At 42.0% G+C, this 17,929-nt stretch overlaps 2 protein-coding genes across 3 annotated transcripts in view; both read left to right on the top strand.

Annotated features, from left to right (window-relative positions):
* The window catches only part of LOC107374083 (outer dynein arm-docking complex subunit 2), a 49,331-nt gene extending 46,538 nt beyond the window's left edge, over window positions 1-2,793 (top strand). The window contains exon 13 of the mRNA XM_070550599.1: window positions 2,600-2,793. Within this exon, the coding sequence (XP_070406700.1) occupies window positions 2,600-2,719 (120 nt within the window). The 3' untranslated portion in view covers window positions 2,720-2,793. The remainder of the gene's footprint in view (window positions 1-2,599) is intronic.
* A 4,375-nt stretch (window positions 2,794-7,168) lies between these two features.
* pkd2 (polycystic kidney disease 2) lies at window positions 7,169-16,439 on the top strand. 2 transcript variants are annotated; one of them, XM_054736976.2, is made up of 15 exons: window positions 7,169-7,817; window positions 8,405-8,518; window positions 9,509-9,642; window positions 12,543-12,793; window positions 12,885-13,109; window positions 13,228-13,456; window positions 13,534-13,704; window positions 13,799-13,980; window positions 14,057-14,174; window positions 14,244-14,342; window positions 14,610-14,731; window positions 14,842-14,959; window positions 15,054-15,214; window positions 15,547-15,694; window positions 15,916-16,439. In XM_054736976.2, exons 1-15 carry the CDS (start codon window positions 7,397-7,399, stop codon window positions 16,111-16,113), a joined length of 2,691 nt encoding a protein of 896 aa, XP_054592951.1. In that variant the 5' UTR covers window positions 7,169-7,396; the 3' UTR covers window positions 16,114-16,439. The 2 variants fall into 2 exon arrangements, with proteins under 2 accessions (XP_054592951.1, XP_015797722.1); XM_015942236.3 differs by having other exon boundaries at window positions 15,051-15,214.
* Window positions 16,440-17,929: the final 1,490 nt, after the last annotated feature.

Raw genomic sequence — 17,929 nt, 5'->3', positions numbered from 1 at the left:
ATGCTGGGTGATATGGCCTAAAATTAATATCACGATATATTGAGGATTTCACCTCGATAATGATAAATGGACGATAACTACAGGTATGTGCAGAAACAAATGTTGTCCACTAGATGGGGCTGTCACATGTGTCGCGTTGAGTCACATTTTTACATGACTCAAGGTGGAACAGCTTCTTAAAGGGACATTAATGTTATCAACCTACACACATCTTTTCATTTTTTTTATTATAAAATTTATTGAAATGGGAAAAATTATCATGATAAAAGAGTCAGAAATTTCGATAACGATAAATTTTCGATTTATTGCCCAGCCCTAGTATGAGGGTGAGGGCAGATGATTGACACCCAACAATCTCTGAGACAATGTAGCGACAAGCTAATTGAAGCTTACATGGGTTGGCTAGAACACTTTTAAAGTGAGGCAGGGGGGGGTTTCTCAATGTCAAGGAACCTTGCATTGATGCCTTGGTCCTGCCCTGGTTGCCTAGGAGATACATCAGCAGGAACTGCCAAGTCGTGTTCAAATGTTCATATTCTACCGAGGCATCTGTTCTCTGTTTGTTAGCCCTTTAGCAAGCTGACCAAGGATATATGGGAGATGTCTTGTAGCCTGTTCTTGGTCCGAAATTTCCTAGAATACAGCACAGTGTTTACAAAAGGATGGCGGATCAGGAGCCAGCGGCTACTTCGGGGTCAAATTTCCAGTTTAAATGCAAGTCAGCTAATTGTTGCTATCAGGCTGATGTCTAAAATTATTATTATTTTTTAGATCCAAAGCATTTATCTATGGTTGGTTAGTTACGTAGTCGTTGCAGCTTCAGTGGTTAGCAGATACTAACTCAAATATTTAATTTAACCAATATATACACAATTAACAAAGTAAAAGGCGCGTTATACATTTAAATGGAAACTTAAATGTATAAAATAAAACTTTACCCCACGTGTCATGTGATGTGAGGTAAGTCTGTTCCATTCGACTGTTTTCTTTGACCAAGGAAGGACAGTGTCCTTGCAAGTCCTTGACATTGAGAACACCCAGAGGCTGAGGCCTTCCTTGGAGCCAGCAGGAGGGCAAGTCGCTAACGTCAACATTGATGGCTCATTGGACATCTGTCAATCAAATGGACATGCACCTAATTTATCCAAATTAAAAGCTATAATGGCATCTAAACAGATGAGTTACAAAAATAATTCACCCCCTCAGGGTTGTCATGACTGTAAACCTGTAGCCTGGCCTGTCAGACTCCTCCCCTGTTTAATTTTGCACAGAGAAAAAGTCTGGTAACTCACAGGCAGAGAGGCACATGAGGGGCGGGACTAGCCAGCTGAAAAATAACCAATCTGAAAAGAGACGGAAATGCCGACTGTTCCACGCGACGCTGTAGTTTTTTTAGCTGTGGTCAAAAATATGTTTTTAGAAGAAATGCTTTTAGCGCTTCTACTTGTTGTGACAATCAAGTCATTTAGAACAGAGGAAAGAGCCGCAGCGAACTCCGCCGCTGTCTTCATTGTTTATGAGAAACTGAGCATCGCTGTGTGTGACATCCACGACGCTGTCGTTTATTTATTTATTTATTTATTTATTTTTGCTGTAGTCAAAAATGGCGTCTGGCAACAGCACAAACATCTTTCTTTACAAGAAAGGCTTTTAGCGCTTCTACTTGTTGTTGTTTTAAAGATGTGTCCAAGTCATTTAGAGCAAAGGAAAGAGCCGCAGTGAACTCCGCTTCAGTCGCCATGTTTATGAGAAACTCGGCATTATGGTGTGTAACGTACGCTACTCAGCGCTGATTGGCTTGGTTAGAATTCTCACGGGGTGGGGTTATTTGAATAGGAGAGTTCCCAGACCCTTTCTCTGTGCAGCATTAAACAGAGGAGGAGTCTGGCAGGCCAGGCTAGTAAACCTGACCTATTTATCCTAAAATGTTTTTGTACCAGGCTGTAAACATGTTTATTTCTGTTGTGAAGTTGACATTTTAACATTGGAGTCATGGGGAACTTGCTCCTTTCTGGAACCAGCCCCTAGTGGATGAGGGGGTAACTGCAGTTCTTCACACTTGGCAGCCAGAGATTGCCCCTTGGTTACATCTTTAAAAAATGCTTTTGATGGGGAAAACATATGGGCCATTCCCATCTGTACAGGGTCGGTCCGGGCCGGGTAGCGTAGGTTGTTTACATATCTGGGTGGCCTGGTATTTTTCTGGGCCAACCAAGGCTCATTCTCAGCCCTCTTCACGAGGGGGTCTGCTTCAGGCCGACCAGGGCCAACACACCCACTGCTGACAGCAAATTCACACCTTCCATTAGAGCAAGTCTCTGATTGATGGGTAGAATCAGACCACATGGGCTTAAGGCAAGGATGTGTGGAATCATCCGGGCCAGGCTGGGGCCGACTGGGGCTACCCGGCCCGGGCCGACCCGGTACAGATGGGAATGGCCCATTAGAGAAATTTACTGTTTTCATAACCTTTGACTGACGGAGCAGAAACAATTTGGGCTTTGGTGAGTGTTTATTAACTGTGATGGGAATACATAAAAAAATAACTACAGCTGAATGCTCCTGCTGTCAGTAACCTCCGTCCTGTGTTCTCCCACAGCCACTCATCGAATGCATGAAGTCTGATGATGAGGACCTTCAGATGTTCGCTGCTGATTGTGCAGAAAAAATTCGGCTTCTTGTACAGAAAGCCGAAAAGATTCGCAAGGCCATGAAGTAATGTCAGTTTTTGTCCGTTTTTGTTAGCTTTTGTCAGTATTTGTTTGGACAAAGTTAATAAAATCACAGAAAGTTTCTTGTCTGTTATCATGCTTGTTAAAATTTGATTTTTACAATCACTCACTGGCTGTTTTATTTTGCCAAGACAAACACACTTATGCGTAAACCAAAAGTGTTAGCGTGATTGTTTATGCACTTTCACTTGGGATCTTAGTTTTGTTGAAATTCTGACTGAAATAATTCAAGGAAAGGGAACTTTAAGAGGGAATTAATTACACATTATTAGATTATACTAGAGCCACCAGACTAAATTATTCCAGAGATGTCCTCGGCCTCTCGCCCGATGACGGCTGGAGAGAGACACCATTGTGTCCCGACTGGGAATAAAGTGATTTACCGTAAATATTGGCCTCTAATATTGGCCTGTATTCAATTAACGACCGGGTATCATATTTTGGCCGGTGTCGGAGTCGGCGGAGGTAAATAATGTCCGGTATTTTATTGTGGCCAAGTGGAATGTGGTAACAAGCAAGTACGGGGGGCGGTTGTGTCATCCGTCTCACTTTTGATTTGCCAGTGACAGACCACGATTTGGCAGGTGCGGAGACGAAGAGGAGGCGAAAATTTGATATCAAGTTCAAAGAGAACATGCTGATTATGCTGCAGAACACTGGGGAGCAATAGGGGTTGTATGAACTAGTCGACTTCACTATAGTGACTTTTTATGCCTGTCATCGACTAGTCGCTGTCACGTGATAACGACCGGCAAGATGCAGCCCTCAGAAAAGACAGCAGCCTGCTGTCAGCAGGTGACAAGCTCCTGCGCTCGGGGGGGGGGGGGGGGGGCAACGCGCTGTGCCAGAGCGTCGGTACTGACACACGATCGTTCATGTCGGCTCATTTCCTTTAATGTTTTCTGTCTTTTATTTGCGCCTGATGCGTTTCGCTGCTCTGGAGTGGGGCACATCACCTTGTCTTCCGACGCACTGATCACTGATGCGGCCGCCAAACAGCGAGCACTCCGCTGTTTTTGCGGTCGGTAGATCTTTTAGAACTGCAGTTCAAAGGTAACTCATAAGGTGAATATATATGAACCCAGGTAGCAGTTTTTCTTTAGGAGTGAGAGGAGATGCAGGAAGATAATAAACAGGTAGGACAGAAAAATAGTCAAATAAAAACAAGTTATTTTTTGTACCTGGTGGTTGCAACAAACAGACACCATTGAAGGTAATCAGAAGTGAGGAACAGAAAATGAAATAATTATTTTAATGTTTAGAGCAGCAGGAACTCTGAGAGGCTGCAGGCGCATCAGTGAGTTTGCGGCCACTGCGCAGGGGGAGGGGGGAGAGGGCTGAAGCAGAAACTACCGTTGTTAAAAGAAATGTGTTTAACTTTGAAAATGTGGGCACAATTTTAATTGTCAAAAACTCCAGCGAACCATTAGTTCATTTTGCTCAAATAGAAATTGAGGCCTGCCTCTATTTCTGGTCCTCCTTCCAATAAAGGCCTGGAGCTTGATGAGCTTGAGTCAAATACAGGCCCGGGCCTGTATTAGAGGATTTACGGTATATAAAGTAAGAAAGAGAAGGAAACTGAGATAACTGACATCTTAAAGCATATTTAAAAAATAGAGTTGTTTTAATCACATTAACCATGGGTTTATTTTTATAAAAATACTCTTGTTATAAGATCTAACCCTGAATGGTTTAAAATATTGACACCAAGACTAAAACTAACATTATTAGGTCTCACTAAAGGGGTGTTCTGCATTTCCAATCATCTCCTCTTTTTCCTCCCTTTGAACTGGTAGGTGTTGACCACCTGGGCAGGGGCACGTAGACCACAATGTCAAAACCAGACATCTTTAACAAAGTTAAGGTAGAAACGTGACAGAGATTTGATGGAGAACTCCTGTTTCTTGAACTCTTGTGTCCACAAAAATAAACAATAATGAACAAGAGTCTGTTTCTAGAACTGCAGAAAGAGAAAGAATAGAAAAAAATGGGACACACGACAATACATCAGGAGCAAGCTATCACTGCGTCAACCTGATGATGAAACATAAAATCAACATTGTTTAACTGAGCAATCACACGATAATAAATCATAGTGCATTTAGTGGCAACAACAGCCTCAAGACATGTGTTGAACGTGCCCAAGCCCATACTTTTGAGAGCACCATGTGAGCACCTGTGTGTGTACACGCACTTGTTTATGTAAGGTTTCTCTATAGGAGCGTCCAATAGAGAGTGTGAGGGACCACAGATCTGCCCCCCAAAGATGTGTAGGAGACGGAGGGAGCTCCAAGTCTCAGAGATCCAGGCGCTGCCCCAGAACACAGGAACCCCAAGGAGACTGCAACCAGAAAGGCCCCCCGCCCCCCTCGAGAGGCACAGAGGATCGCCCCGGGGAGCCACAACCAGCAGCCGGCAGAATCCCGGGAGATATCAGCGGCAAGCCCACAGGCCCGCCCGCAGCCTCCCACCCCCTAGCCGGCCGAGCCCCGGACCCAGGGGCGACCACCTTAAAAGTCCATTTAACACCAGCAGAGCCTTGGCCACAGTACAGCTTCCTCACTGTGCTATTCCATAGACTTGCGAGATCACAAGATCCCTCGAGACTTCAAAGGTCAGAGTTTGTTTATGCAACCCGCCAATAAACAAAAAAGAAGGAAATCACGTTTGATTTTGCTGTTTGATGCCATATATGATGTTCCTCTTCATTGCCAGGATTAAAGCTATGAAAAAGACACAACTGCACTTCTCAAACCATACTGGTAGTAAGCAAGTTGCTGGGTCAAATGTAAGCTACTTAAATATATATATATATATATATATATATATATATATATATATATATATATATATATATATATATATATATATAAGAAATTGCATTGTTGCAGTACTTTTATTTTGAAAATTACCAGGGATTTTACACTGAAAAGTGTGTGATTTCCTAACTGTGGAAATTGATATATCCCAGAAGTGGCTCTGAAATTGGGTTTGAAACACTCCTTAGACTATAATGGATTCTATTTGCAGCAGTGATGTTCTGCTGCCGTACCGCGCTGTTGATGCTTTCAGTGTGAAACTGGGGTGATGGGAAGCACGCGTCAACCACTGATCTTCTAAGTTTCTGTAGTCTCCCTCAGAGAGCTCCAGAGGTGAAAAACACAAATCAAGTCAGGCACCAGGCAGTGTGAGTCCACGCTTTGCTCCTCCGCAGTGGTCGGAGATCTGCAGTGCCACGGCAGGGCTCTGACCGCGGGGGAGCCATTACAAAGTGACACGTCATAGACTTGGTTTATATTTTGTAGATCCAAGGTTAATGGATACATGACTGGTTAGATTTCAGCTAATGTCTGAGTTGACTTTTGAAAGCTTAAAATGTTGAGCTTGCCCTTTTAGGGAGTGTGAGACGATTCCAGATCATGTGTCCTAGACAGACCAGGGCCCCCACAACTCCTACCCACATACACACATCAAAAGTAGTTACAAACTTTGACATACAGAGTAACTCTTATAAAGAGTTTTTAATATACTATTGGGCATGTTATTTGGATTTTATGAATGGAAATTTTACAAATAGTCTTCATAACCTCACAACCTCAGCACAGACAAAATTGTGGGGACTTTTGAGGGGTCACAGACCCTAGATTGGTAACCACTGACTTAAAAGAATGTTCAATATCACTACCATATCTGCCATAGTTGTGTTTAGTTGTGTTTTTGTGTGCTGCGATATAGTGATATCATAGTACTGCAAATCTTTGCTTCTGGATAGTCAGACTTGCCTATCCCTCCAACCAAGCTTTTGTCGAGGCAGGTGTATCACTCCTCTGTCGTGCCAAGAGTAAAGACACAAATATTCAGCCCCACAGCAGAAAACCTGGGACACAGGGAATGTGTTTAAATTATTGTCACAGTTTACCAGAACCACAAGAAATCATTTGAAAATGTCCAACTTTGGAATTTGGGCACCTGCTGTCAGGGAAGACTAGAGGCTTTATCCCAGGTGTGGTTGTTGTAAGGGCCCCCAGCTTTGGATGGTGATCTGGGGGCTTTCAGGTGCTTCATCTGGGCTAATTAGGGCCACACTTTGTGCCACAGTAACACTTTGCTGAGATGGATTACTCTCCATAGAGAGCTACACAGATTTTAGCAGGGTTTATTAATCTAAATGCTGGAAACGCATTGTGCTCAATTTAAAGTGAGATCCTTGTCTCTAGTAAATTAAGACCAAATTTAAAGCTAAAAATAAAAAGTTTCATAATATAAAGTTCTAACGTGTTTTTCTCCATCTTCTTCTCTGACGCCATGCTTTCCAGTGTAACCTGAGCCTTGGGCAAATGGGAAAGGAAATGGAATTTTATTTGGGAAGCGGTAACAGAACAAGATGGCTGTTGTTGCGAGACAAGAAAAACATCGCTTTTTCACTTTAACTCGACCTTTTCATGTCGGTGAACTTTCATGAAAATATGATTTCAGCCGCTTTTGAGGTGCGCTTTCATAACTAGTTTGTTTTTGAGACGGAAAGTTTTCTGACGGTTCTGGGCGAGAGCAGTTTATCTTTGAAACGTAATGCCCGAAAAGCTTCAGACGCTGCAAACTTATATTGTTTCTTTTAGAGCGTTGAAAGTTATTTTTTCGTGAAGTACTAAACTAGTAGGAGGACCATGAGTTCACCCCGAGTCAGACCCCAGCAGCCACCGCAGAGCCTGAGGTCTCCGCACAAACTCGACCCAAGCGAGGGGATAGAGATGGAGAGCATCCGCCATCAAGACCTGGGTCTTGGGGGAGCCATAGGCACCCCGTCCCCTCCGTCCAGACAAGCCTGGAGCCGGGATAACCCGGGATTTGAACCCGAGGAAGGGATCGTGGAGGCGGACTGGCCTCCGGCGAGCTCCGGGAGGAGATCGGTGTCCACGGCCTCTAGCAGCAGCTGCAGTAGCGGCTTGGGCAGCAGCTACAACCGCGGGGGAAACAGCGGCCAGATCCCCCGAAGAGGACTCTTTTCTACTCCGACTCTAAACACCCAGCAGCAGGACAGGCATGAGCACCGCAGCTGTATGAAGCAGATACTCCAAAAGATCAGGAGTAAGTAGAACTTCACATGTTTAAATTAAAGTTTATGAACTTTAATTCATGATTAAAACACTAGATATGACAGTGTTATTAGACAGAACCTGTTAGGATAACGTGAAAATCATGAAAGAGCAGTGGCTCAGAAGGGTTATTAATTGGACAGTTGTGGGTTCGATCCCAGCTTATTAATTTTGCCGCTGTGCCTTTGGGCAAGACTCTCAAAAAGCGTTTTTGGCAATCCATAAACAGTGCATTTAGTAAAATGTCTATTTGAGACTGCAGAGCATTATGAAAGAAGGCACTAAAAGACAACATATTTAGTGATCAAATATGAATTGTCCAAATAAATAAATACATTCATAAATAAACAAATAAATAAATTTTATCAGTAAAAACCCACATTTGATCCAAATGAAAATGGGAAAGATGAGTTGACTCCACAATCAAATGAATTTTTTTAATGCACCTTAAATGCTGACTTATTTGAGACGTTTTGTTACTTCTGCTCTTCCACGTTTAAGGGTCCAGTATAGGTGTATCATATGTATGAATGCATGTGTGTTTATGATATGTGCTCATCTCTATGCTTTCCTCCACAGATCTGTGGGGCACAGAGCTGATGGAGGCCAGCGACAGCAGCCGAGAACTGTACCTCAGGAACGTGTTGAGGGAGATGCTCACGTACATCACTTTCCTCATTACTATTTGTATTCGTAAGTAAATAAATAACACACAAATGTAAAATGCTACGATGATGTTCAGTCGTCAAAGATCAAAGTTGACAAATAAGCTTGATAACCAATTGGCTACCTTTAAATCCAAACTTTAGAAAAGTTTTGTTACCACAAAACCAACTCTACACTTAGTTAATATCTTCATGAATGCAAGCGTTTAAATATCTGAAACACTAGTGTGCGACTGAAGGAGGATAACTGTAAATTCAATGGGAACCAGGTTTTTAACAAGTGTTATTTTTCAGTGTTTTGCTGCAACCACTAAACTTATTTATTGTTATCTTTTTATTGTACTTGGTGTCAGTGAAGTGCATTGATTATAAAATAGTACATGCTGTCATTAAAAAAAACACAAATCTGGAAAAGTACTGAGTCATTCAGACAGGCCTCAGCAGCAGGAGGGTCAGATACTCTTAGGAACATAATTGGAGAGACGGCAAGCACAAAAAAGTCTGCACTTGTCATGCTCTGAACTGAACATTCAGTCAATGGAAGCGTTTACAAAACGTGGCACCATTCCTGTACCTGGAAAACCATTTTCCAATGTCAGACTTTAACCATAACGAGTTTGGCAGCTAAAACTCCATCTCTGATGTTTGCCAGGAGGTTTAAAATCTACTAACATCACAAATTTGAGGAGTTCATTTTGAGACTGAAAGTGGAAATATAATGTGCATGACTAGAAAACTAGTGAAACTAATATATTTTTTTCCATTTTCATTACTGCAGTGAAAATCCTATTCTGTGGTTTAGGGCGGATCAGGAAATGGTTTTCTGGCAGAGAATTAAGGCGCGTTACGCCAGGAACAGCTTGACTCTTTAGAGGTTTCCTTCTCGCTGTGAGAGCTAATGAGAAACGGAACGGATAGATGAAAAGTTATCTTTCAGATGATTGTAAATAAGGCAGCCAGTCACTTTATTTCATGGATACTTTCAGAAAATATTTTTGTTTTGCTCCACACGGTGCAGTGACCTATGGGATGGTGAACGCCAACATGTACTATTACACCAAAGTCATGTCTCAGCTGTTCCTAGACACGCCGCTCTCTCCTGGGAACCCCACTACTTTTAGGAGCCTCTCCACCATGGAGGATTTCTGGAAGGTAAAGTGCAGTAATACTAAAATTACAGTATTTTGTTTCACACATATTTTTGTTTCTATATTTTCATTTGTGGTTTGTCTAAACTCACATACTACTGTTTTTGTGGTTTTGATGCCCTAAAATCTACTTGATTGTGATTTAACCAGGGTACGGCATCAAGCATCGATTGACACTGGCACTATTTTTCAGTTTTTCCCAGAATCGATAAAATATTTAAATTTTGTTCCTAATTATAATACCCAGTCCGCCAATCGGAAGAAGAAGTTGTTGAATACCAACAAAGCTGGAAGTGTTTGCATTATTGTGCAATCATGGAAAAAGTGCAAGGCGCTCTTAAAGGGACACAATGCAACTTTTTCAAATTTTAAATTATTTTCTTGAGCCTGTATGTGCTAAAATGACTCTTTACAGGGTTAACGAAAGGCCACTGAGCCCCTATCGCACCCTGTGGCCAGAATATTGCACTTGCAACTAGGGCTGAAACGATTCCTCGAGTACCTCGAATAATTCGAGTACAAAAAATCCTCGAGTCAAATTCTCTGCCTCGAAGCTTCGTTTAATTCATGTTTAATTAATTCATGGCTTTGCAATCGCCCGTGGTCATGTTTCACCCGGACCGAAATAAGTGACGCACATACACACTGCACTGAATGCACACGCGAGTAGCGAACGCAACTTAACTTTCTTTTAAGCCATGGCGGACAACGTGGACCCGGTGGAGTGCGAAAAAGACCCAAAATGTCAAAGGTGTGGGACCATTTTTCACGTCGTAAGGCGGAAAACGTACTCCAGTGTAAATACTGTAAAATGGATTTAGCCTACCACAACACCACATTCCTCGATGCTGCAACCTGACCAGGAAACGTCCACATGTAAATGTCACTTCTGCAAGCGGACTCGGAGCCTCTACAAGATAATGCATTTTAGCCTGCATTTCTATATATTCTGCAGACACTGTGCGACTTTTTCATTTGTAGCACTCAGTTTCAGCTCACACCGTACGTCTGGTAGCAACACGTCGGACTTAAAATGTGCTAAACAAATAGCAGTTTTTACAACACGTCGGACTTTTTACTGTGTTGTTATTGATGCCTGTTGTCACTCGGGATTGCTGCAGGAGGACACGGGTATTTATGAGCGTGGCGGAGGAAAACGAAAGGAAGTAAATAAATGTTTTGTGATCTGTATAATTTGACATAACCACGGCAAACATGCTTTCGACAATCCTTGTTAGTGTGAGAAAAAAAAGTGTAGAAATTAAAACGAACGTGTGTTAATAGGGAAACAGCCGGCGAGCCATGTTTGCGCATGCGCCATGAACTGTTCTGGTTCTGTTTGGGCCGCAGCCGCTCGCATTTGTTTACTGTGAAGTAAAGTTGAAGTGCTGAAGTTTTGAAAACTAATTTTGAATAAAACTTGAAGAATAACTGGCAATTACTTTCTCATTTCAAGAGGTCTTTCATATTTTATAACATGCTATTTGATATAATGGTTTATAAACGCAAAAGAGTAATTTATTAGAGTACTCGATTAACCGATAAAAGATTCGATAGAGTACTCGATTACAAAAATATTCGATAGCTGCAGCCCTACTTGCAACATCACAGTTGTCGGTCGGGTCTGCTGGGACTTAGAAGAAAAAATTGACCTGACCTACTTGGCACTGCTGTCTGGCTTCAGCACAATCCTGCATGCTTTAGATCATGAACACAGTTGATTTGTTTATTTTAGTGATGAATAACTCCTGTAGACGCTAAGGACCACTGGGAGACATTTTAGCTGTTAGATTTAGGTGTTAAAAAGACAAACGCACAGTGAAGAGATATGTCTTGGTTTCACTTCTACAAACAGAAACTAGGGGGTGCAAAAACATAGTTTCCCTTTAAAGGGATACTATGCAACTTTTTCATACTTTAAATCATTTTCTTGAGCCAGTGTGTGCTAAACTGACTTTACGGGGTTAATGAAATGTAATTCAGACCTCTAACGCTCTCTGTTGCCAGAATACCGCATTTGCAACTTCAGAGTGCCTGGCTGCCATCTATGGACATCCAGCTCGTTTCCTGCATGTTTTAGGCAAGGCAGCTTTATTTGTATAGCACATTTCAAACACAAAGGCTATTCAACGTGCTTTACAGACGCAAGAACAGAAAACAGTATATCCAACAAAGAAATGTAGATATTAATTTCAGATTCAACAAACAGATAAAATGCATAGTCAAAAGGTTAGCAGTTACAGTGCAGAAAGTGCAGCACAACAAAGATTTATTCAAAGGCTGATGAATACATTAAGGTTTTTAATTTTGATTTAAAAATCACTAGAGTTGGGGCTCATTTGAGGTCATGAGGAAGCTGATTCCATCTGTGTGCAGCATAGTGACTAAAGGCAGCTCCACCCTGTTTGGTTCTGACCCGAGGTACAGAGGTTTAGGTCATGAACACAGCTGATTGGTTTCATTTGGTGATAAACTGCTCCTGAAGACTCTAATGAAGGCTGAGGAGACATTTAAGCATTTAGGTTCAGGTGCTAAAAAGACACAGCGAGGAGATAAGTTTCATTTTTGCTTTGACCACAGATAATTAATAATGGACACTAGGGGGTGGTAAAAGCAAGCAAAACCGCTTCGTATTCCTTTCAAGTGTTCATGGAATTAAAACTCATGGATAAGTTCAGACAATTTCATCAACCATGGTTAGCTGGCTCTTATAAAACGTAAAGTTTTTTTTAACCTGCCTTGTGAAAGAATTGGATTCAAGGATTGTTCTGAACCAAAATCCAAACAAGGAATTTCAATTGAAACCAGAATCCTTCAAATTCAAGTGATTGTGTTTCTGTGGTGAACAAAAGCAATGCTTTGGTTTCTTCTGTGCAGTTGCCCTGATTGTTCTGCCCTTCTTAGTTCACACAGGGGCCCTTTCTCCGCGGCATGTACTGGGAAGTTTGGTACAACAAAGATCGCCTGCCTGAGAATCAAAGCCTCATCTACTATGAGAATCTCCTTCTCGGAGTGCCAAGGCTTCGGCAGGTCAAAGTTCATAATGAGTCCTGCTCCATCCACGAAGACCTGCAGGATGAGGTCAGAGACTGCTATAACATTTACACCTCGAGCAACGAGGACACCAGCTCCTTTGGTCCAAAGAATGGAACGGCGTAAGGCAGCACATTGTGGGAGAGCCAAGCGTTTTTGGACTCTTTCATGTAATAGCTGTGCCTAAATCGTTTTTGTCTTGATGTCTGACAGATGGGTGTACACCACTGAGAGCGGGATGAACGGCAGCAGTTACTGGGGTCATGTGTCTAAGTATGGAGGGGGAGGATACTACCAGGATTTGTTTCGGACCAAAGAGGAGTCGGCTAGTCAGCTACAGTTTCTCAAAGACCACTTGTGGCTGGACAGAGGCACTAGAGCGGTCTTCCTCGACTTCTCTGTTTACAACAGAAACATAAACCTTTTCTGTGTCACCAGGTAAGATCCTTAATCAGCCAAGCAGAAACAAATGCAGATTTGAATCTTGTGCACAAAACCTTCCCGTAGCGGACGGCTTCCATCTCATAAAGTCAGCAGGATTGTTTTGATCTGTCAGGTTGTTGGTGGAGTTCCCCGCTACTGGTGGGGTGGAGACCTCTTGGCAGTTTCAAACAGTGCGTCTGATAAGATATGTGTCCAGCTGGGACTACTTTGTGGGTGTGTGTGAAGTGGTCTTCTGCCTATTCATCCTCTACTATGTGGTGGAGGAGGTGTTGGAGATCCACATCCACCGGCTGCATTACTTCAAGAGCATGTGGAACTGCCTGGATGTCCTCATTGTTGCGGTGTGTGATCATTTTTTCTTTTCTGGATTATTTCTCTGCAAGCATCCAATGACTTTGTTTTCATTTGTCTTTTACAGTTGAGTGTTGTTGCTATTGTCATGAACATAACCAGAACAGCAATGGCCAGAAACCTGCTCAGTGGCCTGTTGGAGAACCACACTGCTCACCCTAGATTTGAGCCACTGGCCAACCTTCAGGTCCAGTTTAACAACATGGCTGCTGCTATTGTGTTTTTTTCCTGGGTTAAGGTACAAATCTTTCCCTTGCAGTTGTGAATCACTCCGAAGCGTTCTGACGTATAATGACGTGGTATTAAAATAACTCATGTCTCACTTCCACCAGCTTTTTAAGTTCATCAACTTCAATAAAACCATGAATCAGCTGTCCAGCACGATGTCCCGCTGTGCCAAAGACCTCGTGGGGTTTGCAATTATGTTCTTCATCATCTTCCTAGCATATGCGCAGCTCGCCTACTTGGTGTTTGGAACTCAAGTCAACGATTTCAGCTCTTTCCAGGCCAGCATGTAAGAGCAATCAGTTTGGCTCTCAGAATCAACAAAACCTAACCAAATTGGTAAAAAATGTATCTTGTATCTGTAGACTTACCCAGTTTCGAATCATCCTGGGAGACTTTAACTTCCCAGAGATCGAAGAAAACCCAGTGCTTGGACCTATATATTTCACAACCTTTGTCTTCTTCATTTTTTTTATTCTCATGGTACGTATGTAGCTTGATTGTGGTTAAGAGGAGTGTTTATGATTGTTGATGGTGAGATGCTCTCCACAGAACATGTTCCTGGCTATCATTAATGACACATACTCTGAGGTGAAGGCTGACATGTCCCAGCAGAGATCTGAGATGGAAATGACTGACCTCATCAAGAAGGTATTCAACTACATACTCATACATTCATATATATATATATATATATATATATATATGTGTGTGTGTGTGTGTGTGTGTGTGTGTTAGTACGGTAGAATCAAGTGGAAAGAATGGGTTGTTGAGAAAGGTAGGGGAGGTGGCAGTTTGGAGATTGTACCACTAGATGTCACCAAATTGTTCTCACTGGAGCTTAATTTCACTTTGGGGGAAAAAATCATGGTAAAGAGATTTCATTCTTTTTTTTTTCCTCTTGGTGAAACTCCACAGGGTTGTAACAAAGCTTTGATGAAGCTAAGACTGAAGAAGACGGCAGTGGACGACATCTCTGACAGTTTGCGACAAGCAGGGGGAAAAGTGAACTTTGATGAGCTCCGTCATGATCTCAAAGGGTGACCAGAAGTTTGAATCTTATTAAGAACCATAAAGTTGTCACAGTGCTGACATTGTCACTTTCGTGTAGCTGTCTTTCAGCCTCTTCTGTTTAATATTTTTTATGCAGAAAGGGCCACACAGATGCAGAGATTCAGGCCATCTTTGCTAAGTACGACCAGGAGGGCGACCCGGAACTGACAGAACATGAACACCAGCAGATGAGAGATGATCTGGAGAAAGAGAGGGTGAGGGCCCAGAGCCAAAAGCTTGTTTTGCTTCCCAAAGCAAATGTCAGAGTTCACACAGACACTCAGTGTGTTTTTGTCCATATGCTAGGAGGATTTGGAGCTGGAACGCAATTCACTGACTCGACCCAGCAGTGGGCGGAGCTTCCCTCGCACCCAGGAAGACTCGGAGGAGGATGATGATGAGGACTCGGGTCACAGTTCTCGTCGCCGTGGCAGCAGCTCAGGCGGTGTCTCTTATGAGGAGTTCCAAGTGTACAAAGCTTTTACATCTATTGTCCTTTTTACTAATGACAGCAGATTGACTGGGAGTTTAGAGCAGGGGTCACCAGCCTCAGCTGAATGCTACTGCACTCACTGAGCCATGCGAAGGGCCACCATCTCACTACTGTCTTCTACATCTTTCCTTTAATTCTTGCTGAAATCCTTTTATCACACATTGCATACTTCACTTCTCTTCCTCACTCTTTGAAGCTTTAGACCGTAGACCCTAAGTCCTTACAGTGTTCCAACAATGGCTATCTGTCATCTTGGTATCTTTTAACCATGTAACATGACAGAAGTCCTCCTTGTTCCTCCTTTGCCAGGCTAGTGAGGCGCGTGGACCGAATGGAGCACTCCATCGGCAGCATCGTGTCCAAGATAGATGCTGTGATTGTGAAGTTGGAGGGAATTGAGAGAGCCAAACTTAAAAGACGAGACGTGTTGGGCCGGCTGCTGGACGGAGTCATGGAGGTGAGATACATCAGACACATTCAGTGAGGTGTAAACATGATGGCAGAAAAATGTTCACTTGTTATTGTGACGTGAGAAATCCCTGCAATAAAAAGATCCAATCTTCTGATTTAAATAACCCAGTGTCCATAAGATGAAATTCATACTAGATAGGAATTTTTTATGTCTTATGGTCCTTAAATAAATGTAATTAACATCTATCATTACATTATATTTGTTAGGATGAGCGTTTGGGACGGGACACAGACGCCCACCGAGAGCAAATGGACAGACTTGTGAGGGACGAACTGGAACGCTGGGAGTCAGACGACACAGCCTCCCAGGTCAGCCACCCTCAGCTGGCCACTCCCGTCGGGCTGCGTCCCCGTCCTCCCTCCTCCCTGTCCACAGACGGTCTTGACGCGAGCGCTAATGTGTGAATGCCTGACAAGCTGCAGGATCCTCCACTGAGGACAAAAACTTTTGGAAAACCTCCTGCAGTGGTCGACAAATCAACAAATGTGGAAAAGTTTTGAGGAACAAATTTGAGACTTTACAGAAAAAGTAAATTTTAGTTTACAAAAGAAATAACGAAGTCCATTTTAGCTCACTTTGAGTCCTTAAATGACTGTAGGTGGGTTCTAAATCTGAGCATCAGAGAGTATTACTGTCAAAAAGAATGCATTGAGTATGTCAAGAACATCACAGTATTTGACCTTTGTAGAAAAATAAGCTTCACTCAGAACTAAAAAAAAACTGGATTTCATCACATTTTGTCTTTTATACAAATATTTAACAGCCTTTCTACATTTTTGTTGACATTCTTTCCATACATTTTAACATAAATACAAGCATGGCAGGTTTTGTCATATTTACTCAATCAATTAAGCTTCAAAACAATTAGCTTATGATTTTATGATACATATTGTAACTTGAAACAAACTTCGATTTGGAGTGCGTCTAGTGTTCACAGGAAGCCTGTGCATTTATTATTTTAAATCGCTTTGGATTTACAATCGTTTTATGATCCATTTTGCCAAATAAAGTTTTATGGAAACAATCTTGTATTTGATCTTCTCAAAATCTACAGTAAGCGGGAATATTGTTGCTTTTCAGCTTTTCTTTTGAAATGCAGACAAGTTAGTTTTAAATGGAAAACGAGCAAAATCTCTGCTTCAGATTTTAGCTGCTTTTTTATTTACTGTCTAAATGTACAATAGATGGTTCTGAAAAACTAAAAGAATAATAAACATCAATACTCATAGAACACATAAAAGCACAACATATGAGGCAAGATTTCCAATTTAACACAAAACAGGAAATTGGATTTTAACTATATAATGTGGCATAAAGTCTTGTGATTTTTTTGTTTTGCTTTTAATTTATATCATTATTTTAGTGAATACATATAAAGACTAAATAAACTGATATAAAGGTTACATGACCACAATAATAATGTGGAAAGCGCTACAACAGATTTAAAAATCTTCTAAATGCTCATAATTTTACACAAATGATTAGTTCTGAGGTAATGCTTCAAAAACAGGATCATGAATGAAAGCTGACATACTGAAAATTGTTAACTGCTCTTTAATGTCAGGAATTTTTCCTAAATCACTGAAAACTGCCGATGTTAAACCCTTTCTAAAGAAGAGGAAACTAGGTCCCTCAGTGTTGAGCAACTACCCGATCTCTAATCGCCCTCTGATTGGTAAACTTATCAAAAAAGCAGTATTGATCCAAATAAACAACTTTCTGGAATCAAATAACATTATGGATGGTTTTCAGTCAGGCTTTAGACAGCACCACATTACTGAGACTGCACTGATCAAGGTATTAAATGACATTCATCTAAACACGGACACAGGTAAAGCATCTGTCCTGATGATGCTCGACCAGTGCAGCTTTTGATACTGTGGACCATAACATACTCCTTGATAGGCTCACAAATTGGGTGGGACTATCCGGTACAGTCCTTGCCTGGTCCCAATCATATTTGGGGATCGTAAATCAAAGCTGATCACCATGACATATGGGGTCCCCCAAGGTTCAATTCTAGGACCGCCACTCTTCAATCTGTACATGCTCCCCCTGGTGCAGGTCATACTTAATAACAACATTGCCTATCATAGCTACGCTGATGACACCCAGATCTACCTAGCCCTATCACCTAGTGACTATCGTCCGCTGGACTCACCCTGTCAGTGCCTAGAGCAAGTAAACGACTGGATGCAGTCAAACTTCCTTCAGTTAAAC

This window comes from Nothobranchius furzeri, chromosome 4 (genome assembly GCF_043380555.1).
Source record: "Nothobranchius furzeri strain GRZ-AD chromosome 4, NfurGRZ-RIMD1, whole genome shotgun sequence".
In the NCBI taxonomy this organism is placed as follows: Eukaryota; Metazoa; Chordata; class Actinopteri; order Cyprinodontiformes; family Nothobranchiidae; genus Nothobranchius; species Nothobranchius furzeri.
This window is presented reverse-complemented; position numbering and strand designations above follow the sequence as displayed.

What these genes read in the sequence shown, in the direction of transcription:
- pkd2 (XM_015942236.3), top strand. Translation starts at nt 7,397, where the DNA reads ATGAGTTCACCCCGAGTCAGACCCCAGCAGCCACCGCAGAGCCTGAGG. An exon ending in TGACTGACCTCATCAAGAAG is followed by an intron (nt 14,343 to 14,609) that starts GTATTCAACTAC and finishes GAAACTCCACAG; the next exon opens with GGTTGTAACAAAGCTTTGAT. An exon ending in TGCTGGACGGAGTCATGGAG is followed by an intron (nt 15,695 to 15,915) that starts GTGAGATACATC and finishes TATATTTGTTAG; the next exon opens with GATGAGCGTTTGGGACGGGA.